The sequence below is a fragment of the Antechinus flavipes genome, chromosome 5 (genome assembly GCF_016432865.1).
Source record: "Antechinus flavipes isolate AdamAnt ecotype Samford, QLD, Australia chromosome 5, AdamAnt_v2, whole genome shotgun sequence".
NCBI classification, from domain to species: domain Eukaryota; kingdom Metazoa; phylum Chordata; class Mammalia; order Dasyuromorphia; family Dasyuridae; genus Antechinus; species Antechinus flavipes.
In genome coordinates this window covers 44,869,330-44,895,923 of record NC_067402.1, presented here as the reverse complement: position 1 = coordinate 44,895,923, position 26,594 = coordinate 44,869,330, and the positions used below count along the sequence as shown (strand labels likewise).

General features: G+C 35.8%; 1 protein-coding gene across 1 annotated transcript; it reads right to left on the bottom strand.

The window, feature by feature from the left end:
- Nucleotides 1-1,630: 1,630 nt before the first annotated feature.
- On the bottom strand, nt 1,631-24,751 carry LOC127564340 (sterile alpha motif domain-containing protein 9-like). Its single transcript, XM_052000815.1, has 3 exons — nt 23,555-24,751; nt 8,887-9,003; nt 1,631-7,066 (listed from the first exon to the last, which is right to left on the bottom strand). Exon 3 carries the CDS (start codon nt 7,042-7,044, stop codon nt 2,299-2,301), a length of 4,746 nt encoding a protein of 1,581 aa, XP_051856775.1. The 5' UTR covers nt 7,045-7,066; nt 8,887-9,003; nt 23,555-24,751; the 3' UTR covers nt 1,631-2,298.
- Between the last annotated feature and the right edge of the window lie 1,843 nt (nt 24,752-26,594).

Genomic DNA, 26,594 nt, shown 5'->3' with positions numbered 1-26,594 from the left:
TTAAGTCAATATGCTGAATGTAGGTTTCCTTTTGTATAGTTTTTGTTATTGTTGTTGAGTTGCTTTTAGTCATGTTTGACTCTATGACTCTACTGGGAATTTTCTTGGCAAAGATACTGAAGTAATTTGCCATTTGTTCCTCCAACTCACTCTGGTTGGTTGGTTGGTTGTTGTCCTTAGTTGTTGAAGAGGACCAAATTGACATTACTATATTACAATCGAGTTACAATATGTCTGACTGTGGCTGATCAGACCAATGTAGCTCAGAATTCTGCCACAAATCAGACAGAAATTGTCCCTGTGACCATTTGGGTGGGTTTTTCTAATTCTGTGCATCTCATGTTCCTTCAATTCTGCTTTGCTCACTTTATAGATTAATAAACTACTGCTATCCTTCCACATTTGCTACCCTAAACAGCATTTGCCTCTGTTGCCTCAATTTCTGTTTTCGTCTTGATTTTTTAATTGAACTTTGACTTGGTACACTCTTGCCATTCATTATGTATTTTTATAAAGATCACTGATTAGATAAATGAGATGGAGGGATGGGAATTGCTTCATAGATCCTTAAAACTGGAGAGGAGAAAATAATTCCAGTTCATAATTCTGAAAATGCAGTCTGAACAGAAGGGCAGAGACCTTAATAATTAGAGAAACATTAATTGCTCATGAGTAGATAAAACCAATATGATAATAATAACAATACTTTTTACACATTTTTAAATTTTTATGAATGTGTTTTGTTTTTACATTACAAAAACTTATAATCACCATGAGAGGTTTCTTGCAACAAAGTGAACATCAAATAAAACTAATAATACAGTGATCTCATCTGAAAACACAGAAGGCTAGTGCTTCTGGTGTGAGGACTTGATGAACTCTTGTGGAGTTTGCTTATCCAACTTTGGGGTCCATCTACCACCCAACTCTCACTTGTAGTACCAAGAAGCTGTAGCATTAAGCCAAGATGGCAGATGAGCTAAACAAGATTGGAGGTGACCAATAGTCTTCAAGTCCATCAGTGGGTTAGGGGAATGTCTGCTCCAAGCATAGGAAGACTAAAAAAAAGAAAATGTCAAATGTTGGCGGGACTGTGGGAAAACAGGCACACTGATGCATTGTTGGTGGAATTGTGATGCTCCAGAAACTGAAAACTAAGGCTACTCTTATCGACTGAGGAATGATTGAAGAAGTTGTGATATTTGAATGTGATAAATACTATTGTGATGTAGTAAAGTGAGGAAATAGATGATTTCCGAAAGATTCCAAAAGACTTCTTTGAATTGATACAGAGTGAAGTTTCCAGAACCGGGAGAACAATTTATACTCTAACATTCATTTTATCAAAAATGAACAATTTTGAACAATTTTAGAAACTGATGAAGAACTCGTACAGTGACAATATCATTAAACAACTTTGAAAACTTAAGAATTATTCTATAATGCAATGACTGTTGGTGATTCTTGGGAATGGATGATGAAACTTGCTATCCATAACAGAGAGGTGACGGGGGTACCATAAATTCCCCTGATCATAAGAAAGCATGAAAGTCTAGTTAGATTGAGACTTTTTCTGTTACCTCATAGACCATATCTTCTGAGACAAAAAATGAGACCTGGAAGCTAAGTGTTTTTTTTCTGAGTTGCAAATTTATTTATGGAAAAGTCTTACAAAAGTATTAAAGCGATCTGGAGTGGATGCTGTCTTTCAAGTTATTACATACATAATCTCTTTGCCAATATTTTCCCCCCAAATTCCACCTCCTCATTTTTGTCTTTTGTTTTCTAAATATACTATAAACTCCTGCATGGGGAACCTTAAAAAGGAACAGAAAGAGCCAACTATGTGTAAAGCAAATATTATATGTGGTTCTGGGTTACAGGAAAAAAAATGGGCTGCAATCTGAAGAAATGATAATTGTACTGGAGGCCTTTGCAGTCCAGTTAGGGAGCTAGATAGGAGAGCCAATGTGGAGCACCATAAAATGGGCCTGTATTCAATGTATTTAATGGGCTTTGCTACCTCCTAGCTATTGAATCTCAGGCAAATCACTTCCCTACTGATCTTTATTTGCCTTATTTGTAAAGTAAGAGGGTTGGATTAAATGGTTTCTTCACTTTAGCTCTAAATTTTGTGAAAATATACAGGAAAAGCAACTCAAGAAAACCCCAAAGCAGAATATCCCTGCTACTATCTTAGCTATATGCTCTATAAGCTATATATAAAAGATGCAAGCTATTTTAGCTAACTGGGCTATATATCTGGCTGTGACATTTAGGAGCTTTCACAGGCTTGATTTAAATGTTTTTTATATCATAAGCTATTGGGCCTGCAGTGGAAAATCCCAGGTAGAAAGAAACTCTCTCTATGCTTCGGCCCCGTTTTAGCTGACCCGGAAGGGCAGGCTGTACTGGAATTGCCAATTTGTTTTCAGTTCCGTAGTCTATGTAGATCAAATCATTTTCAACCCTGCCAGTGAGCCGAAGCAAAAGGTTTTTCACTCTCTCTTCTCTCCACACATCTCCATGCTGCCAAAAGGCCCTTCGATCTGATTCATTCGGGAAGCACTGCTCAATTTTTCCTCTGTGAATGAGTTGATTGAGGCCGCTGCCCTTCCCAAGGTAGAAATGTGTGCCTGGTTGTTTAGCCCAACACATCTGACCATATTTCTCCTTAAAGGACTTTCTCAGTGATGTGATGTACTTTTCTATCTGTCTGGAATTCTGATCCAGTTGCTGGTTTTCTGGCCAGAACAAGAGAGTGGCTAAGAAGAAAGGCTCTGGATAGGAATAATCTAGCCCTACTTCTTGCAAAACCTCTTGAAGCATTTCTTTTAGTTTATCAAGTGGCTGTATGACTTTTGAAGTAGGCTTCAAACAATTAAGAATTATGTTGCTCAAGATGAAATTCTGTTTTTCCCTTGTCTTTGTTGAATTTGCTTTTTCTACCAGTAATGTGTACTTCTTTACTATGTCTTCCATTACATTTTTCTGATTTTCAGTGAGATACTTTAGTAGTCCAGAAAACCTAACTGCATTAGAGGCTTCCAACTCACTCCACCATATCAGCTCTGGGATTGATTTGCCAAACGATGTCATCATTGATTGCCTAATTCCTGAATTGAAGGATATATTTATATACTGTCTGAGTAACCCTTTCATTTTAGCATGGTTTTTTTCTTCCACAATTTCCCTTTCCTTGTCTCTTACTTTCAGAAGAGAAAAGTAGTCTTGAAGAGTAGCAAAAGTTTCTTTCAAACGATGATGAAGAGCGTTTAAATAAAAAATATGCTTTTCAATTACTGGATAATACACATTCTGTTGAAATGAAGGATCTGAAAAAAGAGAATTTTTTCCATAAAAAAGTTGGAAGATGAGCTTTTTAGATGACTCATTTCTTTCACCAAGAAGGGGAATTTTCTCTAAAAGCTGAATTACCTGCATGCAAACCTCTATTTCTCCCAAGTAGCACGATGTATTATACATCCCACCTCTCCTTTTAGATTTATGAGGTTGCCCATTTTCGTGGTCTCTGTTCTCATTGTGTTCTTGAGATTCTATGAAGGCATTTGAAGCTTTCACTGCTATATTTAGGAAATCTGCCAGTTCCTGAGGAGATACGATCTTCCCTTGCTGCATTTTATCCTTATGGAAGATAAGCTGGCTTTTGTAGACTTGACCAAGTGTATCAGAGACAAAGGAATTTCTTGGACTTCTCTTCTTTGCTTCCTCTGCCCAACTAATGGCATCTTGAAAATTATTTTCATTAATATAACAATGTCTTGCTAAGGTTTGATAGATCAATGCATAATACTCAAATCTGATAGTTCCTTCATATAAGACTTTCTGAACCTGATCATTCCCTTCTTCTTTCTGGACATCCATAATGAAAGGAGAAAATAAAGTATTTATGTCCTTCTTTGGGTTTGTTGCTTCTTTGGTGTTTTCTTTCTGTCTTTTCAGCAGCAGCAATTGTATAATCCGTACAAATTTATTTCTTCTTCTTCCAGGTTCATAAAAGACATTTTCTTTTAGTAGCTTCAGTGCAATATCACTCTTTGCCATTTCAGAAGTGAGTTTCAGTTCTTTTAAACAGCTTCTGGCAATTGCGTGATGAATGATACGGACTCCTTCATTCCTCCCACAATCTAGCTCTCTGGTAGAGATAAGAATTGTGGAGTAATTCCCCATTTTGTCTTCCAAGCTTCTTCTGTTCCTACATTCCCTTTGGTTGTTTAATTCTAAGAACTTCTCACACTGTGCCACAGAGATGCCAGAATCAGAAATGTAAGCATTAATCAGAGACAGAAAAGAGATTAATTCTCCTTCTTTACTATAAACATTCAAACCTTTCAGGATGTGTTTTACAACGTTCTCAATGTATTTCTCATCAAAATTTTTCTTCATGATCATAAAGGAATAAAAGTCTTTGCAGTTTTGATGCTTCTTTTCAATTTCCTCAAATTTGGAATCAAATGCCCTTTGCTCTTTGCAAGAAAGTCTGTTAATCACCGCAACACTGTCAGGGTTTTTAGCATCCTTTTCTGGGCTCTGGGATCTCATGCAATTTAGAATTATAACTAAAGGTGTTTCATATGGAATATAAGCTTCTTCAATAGCTAAGTTAATGTGACCGCACAAATCAGACACAGATTCTTGCTCTTCAAAATCATCTACCAGCAGGAGCACAGGCAAGTAGTGTTGGTTGTCTGAGCAATAAGTGAGTAAAGTCACCACCTGTGTAGCGATATCTTCAAAGTTAGATGTCTTGCTTTCCAACACAGCACATCGGAATTTATTCTTCAGTTCCCAGAGGACATGCATTGCTAATGTGGTCCCTCCACAGCCTGGATGATGATACAAATTGATCACTTCTGCACAAGATTCTCTAGGGGAAATCGCTAAAGATTGTATCATCTCTTCAAGTTTTTGATAACTATCCCTTTTGATAAAAGGTAAAGAATAGTTTTCAGAGGAAAAATAGAAATTCCACCATGAAACTTTTCCACCTAGGTAAAAATGTTTCTCTTTGGATTTTTGAAATTCAGCAAATTTTACTTTATCTTTCTCCTTGTCTGTACCTTTGCATTCATTTACACAGAGGATTCTCAATGCTGTCATACGGTCTTCATCTTTCTTCTGAAGAATAATAGAAGAACCATTTGATGGCAAAAATCTTGAAGGAGATTCAGTCTGAGGTTTTAGTGTAAGGATAGTGCCATTTAACTGTTCAAGATTTAAAGTAGTAACACATCTGTTTGTAAGGTCAGTAGTTGAGAATCTGACTTGCAAAAGATCTTTCCATTGTGAACCTATTTGTGGATCTACTGAGATAGACAGTATGTCATCCATTCCTCCTAACTCTTGGTAGAAAGTAGAAAATGTCTCAATTAAAGGATCTTTGGGATCCTCGACTGGAGACAGCAATAGAAAAACTACTAAAAACCTTTCAGGTTGCATCACGTCTTCACATGTAAGGAATGAAATTACTTTCCGGACTGTAGTGGCTCTCTTTTTAAACCATAAACTAAGTTCTAAAGGTTGATATTCTTCTTTGTTAATATCTGACCTGCCATTGCAGAAGATCCAGCTGGGTTGCTTAAAAAGATTCAGATTTTCAATTTTTTCAGTAACTGAGGTTGTATTGTCTTGGTATTGACTTGGAAAGTGAAGATTAGCTGCTCGGGTCATTCTGTAAGCTTCAGCAACCCCATTCTTCAAAGATTCAGGATCAAACTCCAACACAGCAAGCCATCTAATTTCCTTTAGGAAGTCCAAGTGCTCAATTTGATTTGGGTGACTCTTATTTACCACCAGAATGTACCAGTCATAGTAAGAATTATCTAAGTCTTGGTCTCTTGTGAGAAGATGAGTCAGCTTCTGTCCCTCACATTCTATTTTTCTTTCCTTTGGTCGATAGTCTTCTGCTGCTTTTCTGGATTCATCTCGTGAGTCTAAATTTGTCAAAAATTCTTTCAGTTGTCTATCCTTTTGCTTTGCATTAGCATAGATGTCTTTAGAACTAGCACCATCCCTCAGAAATAGAGAGAATTCAGCATTTTTCTCCCATTTATTATTTTCTAAAGTTTGCATCTTAATTGGGAAATATTTTTTTACACAAATGGAGTGTTTTGGAATGATGTCTACTTCAATAACAAATCTATCTGATGCGATATTGTTCTTCAGTAAGACTTCCACAAACCTTGGTGGTCTAATGCATTCCTTTGCTTCCTCAACTCCCTCCTTACCGAAATAGTCTTCAATCTTCTTATAGAAGTGTTCAGTAAATTTATTTTTATCTTCATTAGTGACTTTCACCCCAACAATTTCTCCATGAGGTTTGTCCTTTACTCCAAAATGGATAGTGCCATTGGTGCGACAATTCATGCAGGCTGAAGCAAATCGAAAGACTTCGTTGCTAAATTTCATATAAATGTCTTTCCTTGTAGCTCCCTCTGTCTCAGTCAGAGCCTTAAACTCATGGGCTGGATCGATGAGATTGAGTGATCCCGTTTCAGGTTGGATAATGACATCATGCTCTTTGTAACGAAAGCTTTTATGGAAGTTGTCAAAAGGATATGGTGAACATGGCCGCCCTGTGTATGGCAGATCATCCTCTGTTTCTTGGGGGTGGTTTTCAGTTTCTTTAGAAGGCTTGGTCTCTGATGACTCATAGACTTCCTTGGATTTAGTGTTGGTATCTATCTTTGGGTCTGTTTGATTCCTTTTGCCTTTTCTATTTTTCTCCTGTGTTACACACTGGTCTTCAGTTTTTTGACCATCTTTTTCTCCCAATGTCTGCTTAAAACATTCAGGATTTAATTCCTTAAACATATTTATTATTTGGAGGGCAGGTCCATGTTTTATGCCCATGTCAATAAGATCTTGTTTAACAGATCGTTTTAAACTCATTCCATTTACTTCTTCCTTTTTCAAGATCTCCCCATATTCTGGATTAAGCTTAAGTTTTCCTGTAACCCACTGATAAACATCTTCAATTGTCCAGTCATCTGTGTTTTCAGGCAGAGTCAGTTGTTCATCCATCTTAATATGTGTATTTTTAATTCTTTGAAGAAAAAAAAGAGGCATTTTGTAACTAAATTTTTAAAGAAAAATTGTGTTCTTTTCAATTATATTGCAAAATACATTGCTTTCAGTCCCTCTCCCTACCTTCCCAACTTCACTTCATTATTTGCAAGTCTTTATTTAGTTATATTTTCAAATATTTGCAATATATTTAAGAATAAAATGAAAGGATACTTGTTTGAGATTTTTAGTGACATCTATTACTCCTTACTCTTACTGTTCTCATGTAATAAGAACTTATAGTACAAATATGGCATAGGTAACTAACATTGTACACAGTTGTTATGTGGTGATCAACTATGATAGATTTAGCACTTCTCAGTAATGTGGTGATCCAAAACAATTGCAATAGACTTGGGATGGATAATGCCATCTGTATAGAGGGAAAACTATGGAAACTGAGTGCAAATCAAAGCATATTATTTTCACCTTTTTTATTTGTTTGCTTTTTCTTTGTCATGGTCTTTTCCCTGTTGTTCTTTTTTCACATGACATGGAAATATGCTTAAAAATATACTTCCCCCAGAAGACCCTATCGCCCTAGACAGCTCCCTTTCTCTTCCATTAAAACTCCCATTCTCACATATCTTAACCAGATTGTTCCCTTATGTATGCCATCTTTTCCTCCTGCACCTCTGTCTCTCCAACACTCAACCTTTCTCAAAAGATCATTTCTGATTTCTCCACTTGTTAGTGTTTCTCCAAAATTGCTTTGAAATCATTTTCAACATAAAATATATTTACTAATCAGAGAAAACCTTGTATCTTTCCCATTAGAATGTAAGCTTATATAGGGCAAGAATTGTCCTGTCTAGATGCCCAGTGCCTTTGTGTATTTTTATATATATTAGCTATATAAGATTTTTTGCTATCTTGGGGAGGAAAAGAAAAAAATGGAACTCAAAATATTTCAAAAATAAATGTTGAAAACTTTTTACATGTAATTGGAAAATGGAATACTACTTACACATAAAAACATTGCTCTGGCTAGGACTGAATGAGTTTGTAAACTCAAATCAAATCTTGAAGGTTTTTCTAATGAAAGAGAAAATATCTTTTCCCTTGAGGCCAGCTAAGAGTAGATATCATTATACATTGTCACAAATCAAACTCTTAATGGAACTTTATTCTTTATTCTTCCCAGCTTTCCTCTTTAATGAGGGCCCTTAATCATTTAATGGTCTTAAACCTTTTGACAAGCTGATGAAACCTATGGGTCCCTTCTCAGAATAGTGTTTTAATATTGATTGGAAAGAAAACCAATTATATTTAAACACAGTTATCAAATCATATTTATTTTTGTAAATCTTAAAAAGTTGTCTGAAACATAAAAAGATTGAAAGACTTGACCAAATCTCATAAGTAGAAAGAATCAGAGACTGGATTTGGATTTAGGTCTTCCTGACTTTGAGCTGAGCACTCTATTGATTATGCCTAAGTACTAATATTTTAAAAGAGAATTTAGATTATTTTAAAAGATAATTGTTGATCACCTGCTGTGTGAAAATACTCAACTAAATGCTCCAGGAAGATAACCCCAATATGAAAATTATATATTATAACATATATACATATATGTATATAAGCTACTTTTAAGGAATTTACATGGATTTTGGAAGACAGAGAGAGAAGGATTGAGAGAGAGAGAGAGAGAGAGAGAGAGAGAGAGAGAGAGAGAGAGAGAGAGAAGGAGAGAATTTCTAAATGGTTGACAAACTACAAATACCTAATTGCATGGATTTGTGCCTCATTGATATATGTATGCAAATTTTATTCACTATCATCAGTATTTCTACTTACCCTGTATCCCACTTCACATTTACAAAGCCTGCTAGCAAGAAGCATCCAGTGGTAACATGCCCAGGACAGTTCAAGATAATATTCAATAGTCTGCTAGTGGATGATTCTATCAGGATCCTATTTAAAATGCAAAATAAGGCATAATTAATTTTAGGTTTTCTCTCAACTCCTCATACCCCTCCTACTCTTTCATCTTCTCTCCATCATTCTTTCGTATGCCCAATGTCCTTGGATCACCCACTCCCAGTTCCAAGTTCCCCAATTGCATCACTCTAAGACTGTCTTTTCCTGGAGGAGCCTATAACTCTAAACTGCCTTTTCTTCCCTCCGTCTTCCATTAAAATTCCCATTTTCAGATATCTTAACTAGGTTGTTCTCCTATATATGCAATCTTTTCCTCCCTCATCGCTGTTTCTGCAAGACTCAATTTTTCTCAAAGGGTCATTCCTGATTTCTCCATTTGTTAGTGTTTCTCCAAAATTGCTTTGAAATAATTTTCTATATCAAATCCACTAATCAGAGAACATCTTGTATTTTCCCCACTCCTATAGAGTAAGGATTGTCTTGTCTGGATGCCCCGTGCCTAACATGGTACCTGGCTCACTAGAGGCATTTGGTAAATGTTTATGAATTGATGCATTTTTAAGTGGAAGTACATTTTAGGGAGATACATTAACAAAGATCCTAAATTTCTGAGCCTTAGGAGATGGTCGTCAAGATTTTTTGTAGTTAAAAAGCATTCATTGCCCTATAGTCAATCTGGGGATTAAGCTAGGCTGATTGATTCTTCAAAGTTGGATATTCCCCAAAGTCTGTTACTAAGAATGTGGGTCCTCATGTGATACAATGTCAGGCCTGGTATCAGAAAATCTTATCTTTCTAAGCTCAAATCTGGCCTTATATACTTACTAGTTGCCCGACCCCGGGCAAGTCATTTAACCCTGTTATAGTTTCCTCATCTATAAAACAAACTGGAAAAGAAAATTGCAAACCATTCTAATGTCTTTACCAAGAAAATAGGGTCACAAAAAGTTAGACACAACTGAAATTAATGAACAATAACAACAAATTGAGAATATAATTTTATACATTTGTGGGAAATCAAAGGGATGTGTTCTGCAAAAATAAGAATGTGGTTCTGGAAGGCAATGACTGAAGAGTGCCAAGATTTGGGAATTTTTCATGTGGAAACTCATGAAGCCATGAAAGGAGATGAGGTACCTTTAGAATACAATAGGAATATCTAAAGAACTACCATGGAAAGCCACTGGTGACTCCTGATCTTGGGGCTAATTAACACAGTTCAGAGTTATAAATATTCAAGGTTATTTTTGGCATTCATTCATTTCTCTAAAGTACTACCCTGTTGTCTCATTGTGGCACAGAAGTGGCTTTGTGGTCATGCAAGCTGTCAGAACAGAGAAAAAGGTTTGTTAGGGCAAATTAAACAGGGAAGATATCTGCAATCCTGGTGTTGGGTGGATTTTGTGGGAAAATGACAAAATCAGAGCCATTAGAAGTACTGAAAGGTTACTCACTTCTGGGAATGAGACAAGGATGGAGGGTCTCTTGGGAACCTATGATTTACCTAATTCTGTGAAACCACAGTCAGGTAAATGTATTTCTATACAATGTTACCTTTAAAGTAATCGGCACAGTGTAATGGAGAAAGTATGGTGTGGGGAGCTAATAATAATTGTCACTTTATCACATTCTAGTCCTGATATCTTCATCATAAACACAAAAGTTGTACTGGTATCTTGGGAATCAAAGCACAAATCTAGTTGATATATTCCTGACCCCATTTGTTACTCATTTAGATTTCCTCTTTTATTGGGTTAGTTTTAAATCTTTACACTGGAAGGTTAAGGATCTGGGATTTTGTGAGGATGATAATTCATTTCATCAATGTGGGTTATAACCCATCTGCGACTTAGTGAATGAGCTATGGAAAAGGTGCCTTCATCTTAAAGGGGTGAGATCATTTGCTCATGATCACAAAGAAACTAAAGTTAGAGGTGGGATTTGAGCCCATGGTAGGTGATAGTATAGTTAGCAGAGTAAATAGAATACAGGCTCTGGAATCAGGAAAATTTGAGGTAAAATGTAACTTGTGCAAACCCCTTAAAATCTGTCTGTCTCAGTTTCCTCAACTGCAAAATGAGGATAATAATTTTCTTTTTTTTTTATTTAATGATTACTTTATAATAACAACATTATTCCTTGTACTCGTTTCTTTTCCGATTTTTTCCCCCTCCCTCCCTCCACCCCCTCCCCTAGATGGCAAGCAGTCCTTTATATGTTGGATATGTTGCAGTATAGAGGATAATAATTTTCTCAGATCCCCAGAGTACCTGTAGTGGGACATCTGACAGATATAGAGATTCCTAAACCCTATTGTAGTCCAGAACAATCAGGTATCAATTCAATTCATTTAATAAGCATTTATGAAGTACCTACTGTATACCAGGTGCTGTTAGGTGCTAGTGACACAAAGACAAACACATAAAAGCAATCCCTACTCTCTAAAACTTCATGTTCTCCAGATAAAGAATCTCTCTCTCTCTCTCTCTCTGTATATATACATAATAAGTATTTTAAGATAATATAAGTAAAATCAAACTAGAAATAAAAAGAATACAATACAATTTGCTGAAGGAAGATTAAGGTGAAGGGTATACCCTGGGCAATTGGCCCTGTTTGCCTCAGTTTCCTCATCTGTAAACTAGAGAAGGAAATGGCAAATTACTCTAGTATATCTACTAAGAAAACTTCAAATAAGGTCGTGAACAGTTGGACATGACTCCACAGCAGAAACAGAAGCAAGAAAGCACCAACAGCTAGAGAAATTAAAGAAGGAGGTAGTCTTTGAAACTGTTTACAGGGGGAATTAAGTTCCTTAATTCTCCCCTAATGCAAAAGCATAGAAAAACAGGGGAGAAAAGAGTTAATGAGACATTCCCAGAAGTTGGGAATTTAGAAAGGCGGCATAGTATAATGGATAATTAGAACTGAAGTCAAGAAGGAAGGAAACCATTTATTTAGTGCCTGCTGTGTGCTAAGTCATTTTAACTATTAAAAACACCCAAATTGACTGCAAGGAAGATGTTATCTGCATCTAGAAAAAGAACTGATAAATATAAATTTGTACAGATTTTACATACATAATGTAATCTATAATATGCACACACAGATATTTATGTATAAAATATGCACATACATATTTCTATCTAATCTAAAATGGGGAGGGGGAAGAAAAAAGAGAATGTTACAAGATAACTTTATTATAAATTTAAAAAGAATAGGAAATTGTACATAATAGATTTTTAGTTTTATGTGCAATCATCTTTTTTCCCCTAATATTCCCCTAATAATGCAGAGATGTCTATTTTACTCCATAAAAATTCTGAGTAAAGCAGTTCTTAAATGTAGAAAACTCATCTGCTAAGTGCTAGTCACTGTACTAAGTGCTTTACAAATATTATCTCATTTGATCCTTATAATAACCCTGGGAAATAGGTGCTATTATTATCTCCATCTTATAGTTGAGAAAATAAGGAGACATATATGACTTGCCTGAGGTCAGTCAACTAATAATCTGAGGCAGGATTTAAAGTCAGTTCTTGTTGACTTTAGGCACAGTGCTCTATCTTCTGAGCCATCTAGCTCTCTACAAAGACTTGCAGTTCAACAGAGTTCTGCAATTATCAGTAGAACCCCAAATGTAAGGTACTTTCTATTAAGTTCCACACAATCCGGATAAAAGATTACTTCATTTTCTGGTATACTTGGCAAAGGAATCTTTCAAAGGATGTGGAGGCTGACTTTCTCCCAGTCAAGGCTTGTTAGTAGATCTCTCTTCACTAGTGTCTTTGATGAATCAGCGGTTTGTGCCGATTCTGATAGCCTTCTTATGTCTCTAGCTTTTCCCAGTTTCTTCCTTCTTTCCTCCCCCCCCCCCCCCAAATACCACTAACAAGTAACAAAGTTGGAAGGGATCATAAGATTCCTCTCTTCTAACTTCTTCCTTCATCACAGAGAAACAGTGTCCTTGAAAGGGGATGATCTGTGTATCGGGAAGGTCATGCCTTCCTGAACCTGGAAGGAGAACCCTGATTTCTTCTTTCTCAGTCTTTTTTTTAATGATCTACTATAACTACAAAATCCAAGAGCAAGAGATACAAAGAGAAATTCCATTCAAAATAACTGTTGATAGCATAAAATATTTGGGAATCTACCTACCAAAGGAAAGTCAGAAATTATATGAGCAAAATTACAAAAAAGTTTCCACACAAATAAAGTCAGACTTAAATAATTGGAAAAATATTAAATGCTCTTGGATAGGCCAAGCAAATATAATAAAGATGACAATACTCCCGAAACTAATCTATTTATTTAGTGCTATACCAATCAGACTTCCAAGAAAATATTTTAATGATCTAGAAAAAATAACAACAAAATTCATATGGAACAATAAAAAGTCGAGAATCTCAAGGGAATTAATGAAAAAAAATCAAATGAAGGTGGTCTAGCTGTACCTGATCTAAAATTATATTATAAAGCAGCAGTCACCAAAACCATTTGATATTGGCTAAGAAATAGATTAGTTGATCAGTGGAAAAGGTTAGGTTCACAAGACAGAATAGTCAACTATAGCTATCTAGTGTTTGACAAACCCAAAGATACTAAGTTTTGGGATAAGAATTCATTATTTGATAAAAATTGCTGGGATAACTGGAAATTAGTATGGCAGAAATTAGGCATGGACCCACACTTAACACCATATACCAAGATAAGATCAAAATGGGTCCATGACCTAGGCATAAAGAACGAGATTATAAATAAATTAGAGGAACATAGAATAGTTTATCTCTCAGACTTGTGGAGGAGAAAGAAATTTGTGACCAAAGATGAACTAGAGACCATTACTGATCACAAAATAGAAAATTTTGATTATATCAAATTAAAAAGCCTTTGTACAAACAGAACTAATGTAAACAAGATTAGAAGGGAAGCAACAAACTGGGAAAACATCTTTACAGATAAAGGTTCTGATAAAGGCCTCATTTCCAAAATATATAGAGAACTGACCCTAATTTATAAGAAATCAAGCCATTCTCCAATTGATAAATGGTCAAAGGATATAAACAGACAATTTTCAGATGATGAAATTGAAACTATTACCACTCATATGAAAGAGTGTTCCAAATCATTATTGATCAGAGAAATGCAAATTAAGACAACTCTGAGATACCACTACACACCTGTCAGATTGGCTAAGATGACAGGAAAAAATAATGATGAATGTTGGAGGGGATGCGGGAAAACGGGGACACTGATGCATCGTTGGTGGAGTTGTGAACGAATCCAACCATTCTGGAGAGCAATCTGGAATTATGCCCAAAAAGTTATCAAATTGTGCTACTACTGGGCTTATACCCCAAAGAAATACTAAAGAAGGGAAAGGGACCTGTATGTGCCAAAATGTTTGTGGCAGCCCTGTTTGTAGTGGCTAGAAACTGGAAAATGAATGGATGCCCATCAATTGGAGAATGGCTGGGTAAATTGTGGTATATGAATGTTATGGAATATTATTGTTCTATAAGGAATGACCAGCAGGATGAATAGAGAGAGGCTTGGAGAGACTTACATGAACTGATGCTGAGTGAGATGAACAGAACCAGGAGATCATTATACACTTCGACAACGATATTGTATGAGAATGTATTCTGATGGAAGTGGATTTCTTTGACAAAGAGACCTAACTGAGTCTCAATGGATAAATGATGGACAGAAACAGCTACACCCAAAGAAAGAACACTGGGAAACGAATATGAAATATTTGCATTTTTGATTTTCTTCCCGAGTTATTTTTACCTTCTGAATCCAATTCTCCCTGTGCAACAAGAGAACTGTTCGGTTCTGCAAACCTATATTGTATCTAGGATATACTGCAACATATCTAACATATATAGAACTGCTTGCCATCTAGGGGAGGGGATGGAGGGAAGGAGGGGAAAAAATTGAAACAGAAGCGAGTGCAAGGGATAATGTTGTAAAAAAAAAAAAAATTACCCTGGCATGGATTCTGTCAATATAAAGTTATTATTAAATAAAATAAAATTTAAAAAAAATTTAAAAAGACAAAACTATATGTTAAAGTACATGAGAACCTCCTCTCGGCTTTAGGGATTCTGCTATGAGAGTTCCACAAAAGATAAGACTGTTTATAATGAACTTGTTGTACTTTACTGTCTTGGATGAATCCAAGATAGCCTCATCTATATTAAAGTTCATGCTATGGAAAATTTGATTATTAAAAAAAATTGATCTACTATAACTGCTCAGATGTCACAGAAACTGTCAGTCTCTCCATCAGTGTCACCAGGGATGTCCTTACACACAGAATAATTGGATTCATTAAGGTCAGGGAATTTCTCATAGAAATGCTTGATGGCCAATGACAAAGCTCTCTTTGACAATACAGATTGTGAAAAAAAAGAAAAAATGCTATTTTCATTAGAGCCGGTGTCTTTCTCATTCTGAAAATATATTGGTTATTTCTTTCTATGAAGAAGTTGATGAGAGGTCTTAGCATCCCTCAGATTCTGTGATTCCTAGATCACATCTGACCATGTCACTCCTCTGCTCAAGAATATTCTATGGTACCTAGAATATGGCAATATTCTATTACAAAGGTAATAACATATAAACACCTCTGCTCTATCATTAAAACCTCTTCCCAGTCTGCCTTCAACCTACCTTTTTATACTGACTTCACATTGCTCCTTTTCATACATTCTAGCCAAAGAAGACTCTAACTATACTCTTTCTACAAAATTTCATCTCTTTCATCAATGACTTTGCACAGATTCTCCTTTGGGTTTAGAATACTTTCTTTTCTCACCTCTGCCTTCAGGAATCCCTGGTCTCCCCTTGTTGGTTGGTTGTTATCCTTTATATTCAAAAAGGACCAAAATAAGATCATGAACTTGGGGGTCAAGGTACAGTGTGTCTGACTGACTAATTGGAGTAATATGAGTTTGGAAAGCTCTGTCACAGGTTGGGCACAAGTAGTCTTACAAACGTTTGAAATGGAGATTTCTCTAAATTTATTCATGTTTCTTTTGAGCTACTGTGATTCTCTTTTGCTCATAGAGCACAGAGCATTCTTTGATGTGGGCACACCATGCTGGATTGCCCTATGCCAGTATCTTCTGTGTCTCACAAATGATTCCAGAATTCTTCAACGAGACCTTGAGAGTATCTTTATATTGTTTCTTCGGACCTCTGAGTGAGTTCTTGCCTTATGTGAATTTTCTATAAAATAGTCATTTAGGCAAACAAATCTTTGGCATTTGAATGTGACCAGCCCATCAGAATTGTGCTCTCTGCATTAGAGTAGGAAAGCTTGGCAGTTTAGTTGGAGAAAGGACCTCAGTGTCTGGTATCTTTTCCTGCCAGATGATCTTCAGAGTCTTCCTAAGCAATTTAAATGGAAATGATTTCATTTCCTGGTGTAGTATTGGTAAACTATTTAGGTTTCATAGCCATAAAACAATGAGGTGAGTCAATGGCTCTGTAGACCTTCAGGTTGGTAGATAGTCTAATGCTTATTTTCTTCCACACTTTCTTTCAGAACCTCCCAAACCACTGAGCTAGCTCTGGTAATGCGTTCATCTATCTGTACATCTCAGAAAAGTATACTATCAAGGTATGTGAACTTATCCATATCACTCAAAATTTCCAGTTGTTATAACTGACAGTTCCACATATAGATGATACAGGGCTCCTGGAGAGCCTCTATTTTTTTTTTAATTATAACTTTTTATTGACAGAACCCATGCCTGGGTAATTTTTTACAACATTATCCCTTGCACTCACTTCTGTTCTGACTTTTCCGCTCCCTCCCTCCAACCCCTCCCTCAGATGGCAATCAGTTCTTTACATGTTAAATATGTTACAGTATATCCTAGATACAATATATGTGTGTGCAGAACCAAACAGTTCTCTTGTTGCACAGGGAGAATTGGATTCAGAAGGTATAAATAACCCGGGAAGAAAAACAAAAATGCAAGCAGTTTATATTCATTTCCCAGTGTTCTTTCTTTGGGTGTAGCTGCTTCTGTCCATCATTGATCAATTGAAACTGAGTTAGATCTCTTTGTCAAAGAAATGCACTTCCATCAGAATACATCCTCAAACATTATCGTTGTTGAAGTGTATAATGATCTCCTGGTTCTGCTCATTTCACTTAGCATCAGTTCATGTAAGTCTCTCCAAGCCTCTCTGTATTCATCCTGCTGGTTATTTCTTATGGAGCAATAATATTCCATAACATTCATATACCACAATTTACCCAACCATTCTCCGGTTGATGGGCATCCATTCATTTTCCAGCTTCTAGCCACTACGAACAGGGCTGCCACAAACATTTTGGCATATGTGGGTCCCTTTCCCTTCTTTAGTACCTCTTTGGGGTATAAGCCCAGTAGTAGCACTGCTGGGTCAAAGGGTATAACAGTTTGATAATTTTTTGGGCATAATTCCAGATTATTCTCCAGAATGGTTGGATTCATTCACAACTCTACCAACAATGCATCAATGTTCTACTTTTCCCGCATCCTCTCCAACATTCATCATTATTTTTTCCTGTCATCTTAGCCAATCTGACAGGTGTGTAGTGGTATCTCAGAGTTGTCTTAATTTATATTTTTCTGATCAATAGTGATTTGAAACACTCTTTCATATGAGTGGTAATAGTTTCAATTTCATCATATGAAAATTGTTATATCCTTTGACCATTTATCAATTGGAGAATGGCTTGATTTCTTATAAATTAGAGTCAGTTCTCTATATATTTTGGAAATGAGGCCTTTATCAGAACCTTTAACTGTGAAGATGTTTTCCCAGTTTGTTGCTTCCCTTCTAATCTTGTTTGCATTAGTTTTGTTTGTATAAAAGCTTTTTAATTTGATGTAATCAAAATTTTCTATTTTGTGATCAATGATGATCTCTAGTTCTTCTTTGCTCACAAATTCCTTTCTCCTCCATAAGTCTGAGAGGTAAACTATCCTATGTTCCTCTAATTTATTTATGATCTCATTCTTTATGCCTAAATCATGGACCCATTTTGATTTTATCTTGGCATATGGTGTTAAGTGTGGGTCCATGCCTAATTTCTGCCATACTAATTTCCAGTTTTCCTTGTAGTTTTTGTTAAATAATGAATTCTTATCCCAAAAGTTAGGATCTTTGGGTTTGTCAAACACTAAATTGCTACAGTTATTGACTATTTTGTCTTGTAACCCTAATCTATTCCACTGATCAACTAGTCTATTTCTTAGCCAATACCAGATGGTTTTAGTAACTGCTGCTTTATAATATAGTTTTAGGTCTGGTACAGTAGACCACCTTCATTTGATTTTTTTTTCCCATTAATTCCCTTGAAATTTTTGACCTTTTGTTCTTCCCTATGAATTTTGTTATTATTTTTTCTAGATCATTAAAATAGTTTCTTGGGAGTCTGATTGGTATAGCGCTAAATAAATAGATTAGTTTAGGGAGTATTGTCATCTTTATAATATTCGCTCAGCCTATCCAAGAACACTTACTATTTTTCCAGTTATTTAAATCTGACTTTATTTGTGTGGAAAGTGTTTTGTAATTTGGTGTTAGTTGTTAGGCTAAATTAGTACAAGTGCCAGAGAATCTATTCAGAGGTTGCATTGAATGCACAATCACCTGCTAATAAAAAGTCACACACCATCTCTCTCCACTTTAGTCTTGGCTTGTGGCCTTTTCAAATTGAAGAATTTGTCAACAGTGTGGTAATCTGACCTTGATGCCGGTTTCATTCTTGCTGAAGGTATCTGAAAACATCATGCTAAAAAGTACAGGAGCGAGTTCATGGCCCTGTTTCATTCCATTGGTGACTGGGAACGCCTAAGAGCATCATTGATTATTCAGAACTTAAGCCAGCAATATTGGTGACTTCTCTAGGCAACCAAATTTTGCCAATATCTTCCACAAGCCCTCGTGACTGATGGTATCAAAGGTCTTGGTCTGATGGATGAATAGTGTGTATAGACCTCTGTTGTGTTTCCCACATTTCTCCTGGAGCTGTTGGGCAGCAAACACCATATTGACCCTTTCTCAGTCTTTTCTGAAGCCACACTGGCTCTGGGGGAGATGACCACTTCAAAGGAAAGGATCAGTCTTTTAAGGAGGAATCTGGCAAGAATTTTGCCAACAATGACCCACCCATTCGCCATGATGGTTACAGATAACCTATTTATAGAGATGGACAATGGAGGCATTCTTCATCTCCTCCAGGATAACCTTCTCTTGCCACATATCCTAAGCAATTTCAGTCAGCTTTTGAATGAGCAGTGGAGCCCCTGCCTTGTAAATATCTGCTGGTAAATACTATTATTTTCCCCATTTTATAGTTGAGGAAACTGAGGCAGAAGGATTAAGTAACTTGTCTAAGGTCACATAGCTAGTAAATGTCTGAGATTAGATATGAATTCAGGTCTTTCTGACTCCAGGGCTAGTATTGTGCCACTAGCTACACAGAAACACACACACATACTTATATATAATTGTATTTATATACAATCTCTTTCTCTCTCTCTCATATATATGATACACATTTATATGTAAATTGTATTTATATACAATCTTTCTCATATATATAGATACATATATATACACATTTGTATATAAATTGTATTTATAATCTTTCTCATATATTTAGATAGATATAGATGTAGATAGATATACATATACACATATTAATATATAAATTGTATTTATATACAATCTTTCTCATATATCCATATAGATATAGCTATACACACATTTATATATAAATTGTATTTATATACAATCTTTCTCATATATCTATATAGATATACATATACACACATTTATATATAAATTGCATTTATATACAATCTTTCTCATATATCTATATAGATATACATATACACACATTTGTATATAAATTGCATTTATATACAATCTTTCTCACATAGATAGATAGATATACATGTACACATTTAGATATAAATTGTATTTATATACAATCTTTCTCATATATCCATATAGATAGACATATACACAAATTTATATATAAATTGTATTTATATACAATCTTTCTCATATATCTATATAGATATACATATATACACATTTATATATAAATTGTATTTATATACAATCTTTCTCATATATCTCTATAGATATACATATACACACATTTATATATAAATTGTATTTATATACAATCTTTCTCATATATCTATATAGATATACATATACACAAATTTATATATAAATTGCATTTATATATAATCTCTCATATATAGAGATATAGATATGGATAGAAATATATATGGATATATATTCTTTATGTTTAAATTATATTTATATATAATCTCTCTCATATATATAGTTACACACACATATTGACATACACATATATAGACACACACACACACAGAGATATAGATATATATGGGTTTTTTTTTTTTCACTACTTAGGATCATAGAATCTGCAGAGACTTCAGAAGACATGTATTCCCAAACTCAATTTTCCAGATGAGGAATCTGAAACTCAGAGAGTGTTAGGGAGGTACATGTCCATTTTGTGACAGTCCTCTGGCATGAAGAAGTTTCTCCTGGGAAGATGTAGAATTCCTCTATTATACCTTGCTTTCTATAACTGGGCTTCCAATGCCTGACTCCTCCAGTGTAGGGATGGCTGTCAACAGGTTAAATCCTTTTCAGGGTACTCGGTTTATATCTAAAGAGAAGCCATGGGCCAGTCAGAACAGAGGGGAAAATAACTCTAAAATAAGTTCAAGTACTTGAGAATATCTGAAATAATGGGAATCAGTTTATGGTAAACTATTGCTTGTAGAAGGGAAGAGGGGAAACGGGAAGGAGAAAAAGGGGAGCTGTCATACAGTTCAGTAACAGTGTAGCTCAGTAAAAGCAGCACTGTGTTGGGGAGCACAGGGCAGTGGGTCCAATAAGCATGAAAGGTATGCTCCAAGGTGTCCTTCTGAGAAGGGGGTTCTCATACTCTGATTTTGGTGATTTTGGATGACCTCCATGGAGCTGGCAGATATGTATATCAATGGTCCAGACAAAGTAAGATTTTGGGGAGTTTTGTTAGCAGGCAGAAAAAGCAAGCTCTCAGCAGACAAAATATTACTTTTGGGGGGCACAGTTGTACTAACCTTTGACAAATATTATTGTGACTATTTTTCCATTTTTCCTATAAACTTAAAGCCTCCCTTAAGTGGAGACCTTTAAGTGGCCTTAAAACCATCAGGTCTAACCTTATAATGATGATTTCCATACATAAATTCTACAAGCTATACAGCCTCTCTTAAGGGAAGACTGTTATGGCGGTCTCAAGACAACCAGACTCATTTTTATGACAATCTTTGTTCTTCAACTAGATCAAAGCCCCTCCTGCTCCTGTTCCTGGCTTCTGAACTTTAAAACCTTGCCTCTGTCACTGTCTCAACTAGAATTTCCCTTAACACTTGGGGCCTCCTTGCCCTGGAATATCTAACCAGTTATCCCTGTGCTCTTCTCAACCTTGATTATCCCCTCTCCAGGGCCTCTTCCCTAATGCTAGGTGGATAGTGGATAGAGCAGTATGTCAGAATCAGGAGGAACCAAGTTCAAATCCTATCTCAGATACTTAAGTTTTCTCAACTGTAAAATTAGCAGGAGAAGGAAATGGCAATTCACTCCAGTATCTCTGTCAAGAAAATCCCAAATGGGATCACAAAGAGTCATTCATGACTGAACAACAAAGACAACAATCTTGGTTAAATGAATGGAACAAAGAGAAGGCTGGGATGAATTGTTTTCTATTATCACAAATAATGGAGGAAAGACATCCAGAAAAATTAGCACCCAGGCTATATTGAAAAACCAAAATCAGAAGTGAGTCACCAATCCTGGGTTCATTCAGACCAGAGCCACAACTACTTGCAGCATGTTTGGTCCGCCAGGCTAGGAAGGGTTTCTAGAAAGACTTCTGTTGACAAATAAGCATTTATATAAAACCAAAACTTTAAGGTTTTACACCATTTTAACTTTCTCTCATTTGATCTTCAGGGCACCCATATTAGGTAAACCAATTGCTCTTTTTTTTTTTTTTTAATTATTTTATTAAACAATTTGATTGTTATTATTGTTATGTATGTGTCCATTTTATGGATGATAAAACGGATTCAGAAGATGAATGATTGCCGAAGATCACATAAAAAGTTATTACAAGTTCTAGCCAGGGCTAAAACCGAGGTCCTTTGTGATTCCCATTTCCTCAGATGGGAATTTTTTCTTTCTTTTACATTTAATTTTTTTTCTTAGTTACATGCAAACAAAACATTTTAACATTTTTTTAATTTTGAGTTTCAAATTTTTTCCTTCCCTCCCCTCCCCTCTCCTGAGAAGGCAAGCAATTTGATACAGATCATCCATGTGCAGTCATGCAAAACATTTCCTTATTAGGTATGTTGCAAAAGAAAATGCAGAACCAAAACCTCAAAAAATAATAATTTTTTAAAAACAGGATATGGGTCAACTTGCATTCAGACACCATCAGTTCTTTTTCTGAAGGAGGGTAAGATTTTTTTCTCATAAGAGCTTCAGAACTGTTTTGAATCTAATATGGGAAATTCTGAGCAAGATTAGGTCCAACATGAAAATGAATTTCCACAGAAAGACATCAGATCCTGGTCTAGACAAAGGAAATAATGTCTATATGTGAAGGGCAGATCTCCTCCAGGCAGCTTTAAGAAGGTCTTGTCAGTGGAGCCCTCCTAAACTACATCTTCTCAAGGACTCCTTCCCTCCCGGTAGCCCATCCTTATTCTGCTGAGCACTTCCCGGATCAGAGTTCGTGGGCACATTCATTGCATCCTCAAACCTACAGCGACCCCGGACCCTAATTTAAGGCGGCAAAAAGAGAGAGGAACGGTCTAGAGCCTGGGAAAGAGGGACGTTTCCGCATCCTGGGAGCAGACCCCCCTAGCAACGACCCAGTTGCTGCCCCCCACCCCAATGCTCCATTATATCCCACAAGTGGGTAGGGATTGGGGCCCGAGAGGATTCCCTTGCGTTCTCTTCCCGCCAGCGGCCGCAGCTCTATCAGGCCGGTTGCTCTTGCCCACTCGACCCCCCGGCCTGCCGGCCCGGGCCCTCCCCTCGGTCCTGCTGCCGGTGCTACCGCGGGCAGCTCCCCCGGGCATCCCGAGAAAGCCGGCCTTTCCCTCGGCCCGCTGGCTCCCTCCTTGCCCTCGCCTTTGGCAGCCCGCTCCACCAGCCTCCCGCGGGACGCTGCCCTCCGTTTCGGGGGCGCTATGGCTCCGCCTTCCATCTCCGATAAGGAGATGGTTCTCCCGGCTGCTCCCCGACACAGCCGCGGGGATCAATCCTTTCAGACTTAAAAGCAGAATTCCAAAATGATTCCGGTTTATAAAGAGAAGTTTTTACAGCTTGTGGGGGTGGGGAGGTAGTGGGATGGGGCGGATGGCTTCCTCAGAACACAAAAATATAAATTTGATTTCCCGGGAAAATCAGTAAGACTTTCTCCCAATAGTAACAATCAAAAAAAAAAAAAAAAAAAAAATGGACTTACCCCGACTTCTGGGCACCTTCTGGCTCAAAAACTTAAAAAACCCAAAAAGCCATTTTGTTGAATTACAGAGAGTTTAGCATGGCTGTGGCTTGTCTCCTGGGCTCCTAAAGAAAAAGATGTCATGTTTTCTCGTTAATTTTTTTTTTTTTTTAAATGATTGTCCTCTGCTTAAACACAACAAATGACTGGCCTTTGCGCTAAAGTATATCTTTACAAAAGTGGAATACTTCCTGGATTTTTGCAGAAATGTTTCAGTTTCGTTTCTCAAAACTCAAGTGCACAGATTTCAAGTCCATCCCCTTTGGGAATGTTCTAGCATTCTCTTTTAATTGTAAAGATGGGACTAGCTTCTGTCTAAAATCTTGCCTTTATTTCTCCATAACCTCGTCATTTCCCCCCTCTCTCCTCAATGCCTGCCTTTCTCCTCCTGCTTTGTCTCTGTCTCTCTCTGTTTCTGTTACTCCATCTCTTTCCTCTCTCCCTCTCCACCCTTTCCCTCCTGTTTTCTCCTTTTCTCTTCCCTTTTTTTCTATTTTTCCTCTCCTTCCTTCCTTCACTGCGTCTTCCCTCCTTCTATATAATACACCATCTTCATGCTTAGAATGCTCTGCCTCCTAGTTAATCCAGCTTCCTTCAAGATTCAGCTCAAATCTCATCTTTTTTTTTTTTAATTTTTCCAAATTACATATAAAAACACTTCTAAAAATTCATTAAACATTTTTTGAGTTTTGAATATTCTCCCTTCCTCCCTCACCTGCCCCATTCTTATTAAATCTTATTTTTTGAGAGAAGCCTTTGCTTTTCCTCCTCCCTTCCCTTGCCAATATCTTCCCTTTGAGATTACCCCAATACACATGTTTTGTGTGAACATAGTTATTGACATATGGTCTCCTCCCTTAGACTATAAGCACCTTGAGGGTAAGGAAATTTTTTTTTTCTTGCACTCTCAACATTTATCACAATGTTTGGTACATAGTAAGTGCTTAAAAATAGTTGTTGATTGGTTGACTAACAAAAACAAGAGGAAAGATTCATATGGGGATTCTTAAATGGGTAAGTCCATTCTCCTTTTTTGTGACCCACATTTAAAAATTTTATTTATTTATTTTAATACATGTTGCTTTATGAATCATGTTGGAAGAGAAAAATCAGAACAAAAAGAAAAGACTGTGGGAGAGAGGGGAAAAAAAGAAAAAACAAGTGAACATAGCATGTGTTGATTTATGTGCAATCTTCATTGTTCTTTTTCTGCATGCAGATGACATTAATAAATAAATTAATTTAAGTAATATTGTCATTTTATTATATTTTGTTATATATATTATTTTATTATATTTGCTCGGCCTATCCATGAGCACTTTATCAAGTTTTCCAACTGATTAGATCTGACTTTATTTGTGTGAAGTGTTTTGTAATTGTGTTCATATAGTTCTTGACTTTCTCTTGGCAGATAGATTCCAATATTTTATACTATCAAGAGTTATTTTAAATGGAATTTCTCTTTGTATCTCTTGCTGCTGAAATTTATTGGTAATATATAAAAATGCTGATGATTTATGCGGATTTATTTTGTATCCTGCAATTTTGCTAAAGTTGTGAATTGTTTCTAGTAGTTTTTTAGTTAATTCTCTAGGGTTATCTAAATATACCACCATATCATCTGCAAAGAGTGATAATTTAGTTTCCTCGTTACCTACTCTAATTCTTTTAATCTCTTTTACTTATTGAATAGTAATGGTGATAATGGGCAATCTTGTTTCCACCCCTGATCTTATTGGGAATGGTTCTAGTCTGTCCATATTACATATGATGCTTGCTGGTGGTATTAAATAGATGCTACTGATCACTTTAAGGAAAAGTCTATTTATTCCTATATTCTCTAGTGATTTTAATAGTAATTGGTGTTGGATTTTATCAAATGCCTTTTCTGCATTTATTGAAACAATCATATGATTTTTGTTAGTTTGGTCACTGGCATAATCAATTATGCTAATAGTTTTTCTAATATTGAACCAGCCCTGCATCCCTGGTATAAATCATACTTGGTCATGGTGAATCATCCTGGAGATGACTTTCTGTAATCTCTTTGCTAATATTTTATTTAAGATTTTTGCATCAATATTCATTTGGGAAATTGGTCTGTAATTTTCTTTCTCTGTTTTTGCCTTACCTGGTTTAACTATCAGCACCATATCTGTGTCATAAAAGGAATTTGATAGGGCTCCTTCTTTCCCTGATTTTTTCAAATATTTTACATAGTATTGGAATTAATTGTTCTTTAAATGTTTGTTAGAATTCACATATAAATCCATTTGGTCCTGGAGGTTTTTTCCTTAGGAAGTTGATTAAGTTTGTTCTATTTCTTTTTTTTTTTTTAATGAGACTATTTAGATAATTTATTTCCTCTTTTGTTAATCTAGGCAATCTATATTTGTGTAAGTATTCCTCCATTTCACATAGATTATCAAATTTATTAACATATAGTTGGGGCAAAATAACTCCTAATTATTGCTCTAATTTCCTCTTCTTTGGTGGTTCTCCCTTTTCATATTTGAAACTAGCAATTTGATTTTTTTCTTTCCTTTTTCTAATCAAATTAACTAAAGGTTTATCTGTTTTGTTGAATTTTTTCATAAAACCAACTCTTAGTTTTGTTTATTAATTCAATAGTTTTCTTACTTTAATCTCCCCTTTTATTTTCAGAATTTCAAATTTAGTTTTTAATAGAGGGGTTTTAATTTGTTAGTTTTCTAGCTTTTTTAGTTGTGAAGCCAATTCAATGATTTTCTCTTTTTCTATTTTATGCTATACAACTCGGTACATATATGTTTAGTATTGATATTGCTTTGTTATCTATGGTACCTTTTAGCAAGATATAGTTTCCTTCCTTATCTCTTTTAATTAAATCTATTTTTTTGCTCTTGATCTGAAATCAGGATTGCTACCTCTGCTTTTTTTTTTAAAATTTTAATTTTACAAGGATAATTCATTCAGCTCCAGTCTTTTACCTTTACTCTCTATGTATTACTCTGCTTTAAAT

What these genes read in the sequence shown, in the direction of transcription:
- LOC127564340 (XM_052000815.1), bottom strand. Translation starts at nt 7,044, where the DNA reads ATGGATGAACAACTGACTCTGCCTGAAAACACAGATGACTGGACAATT.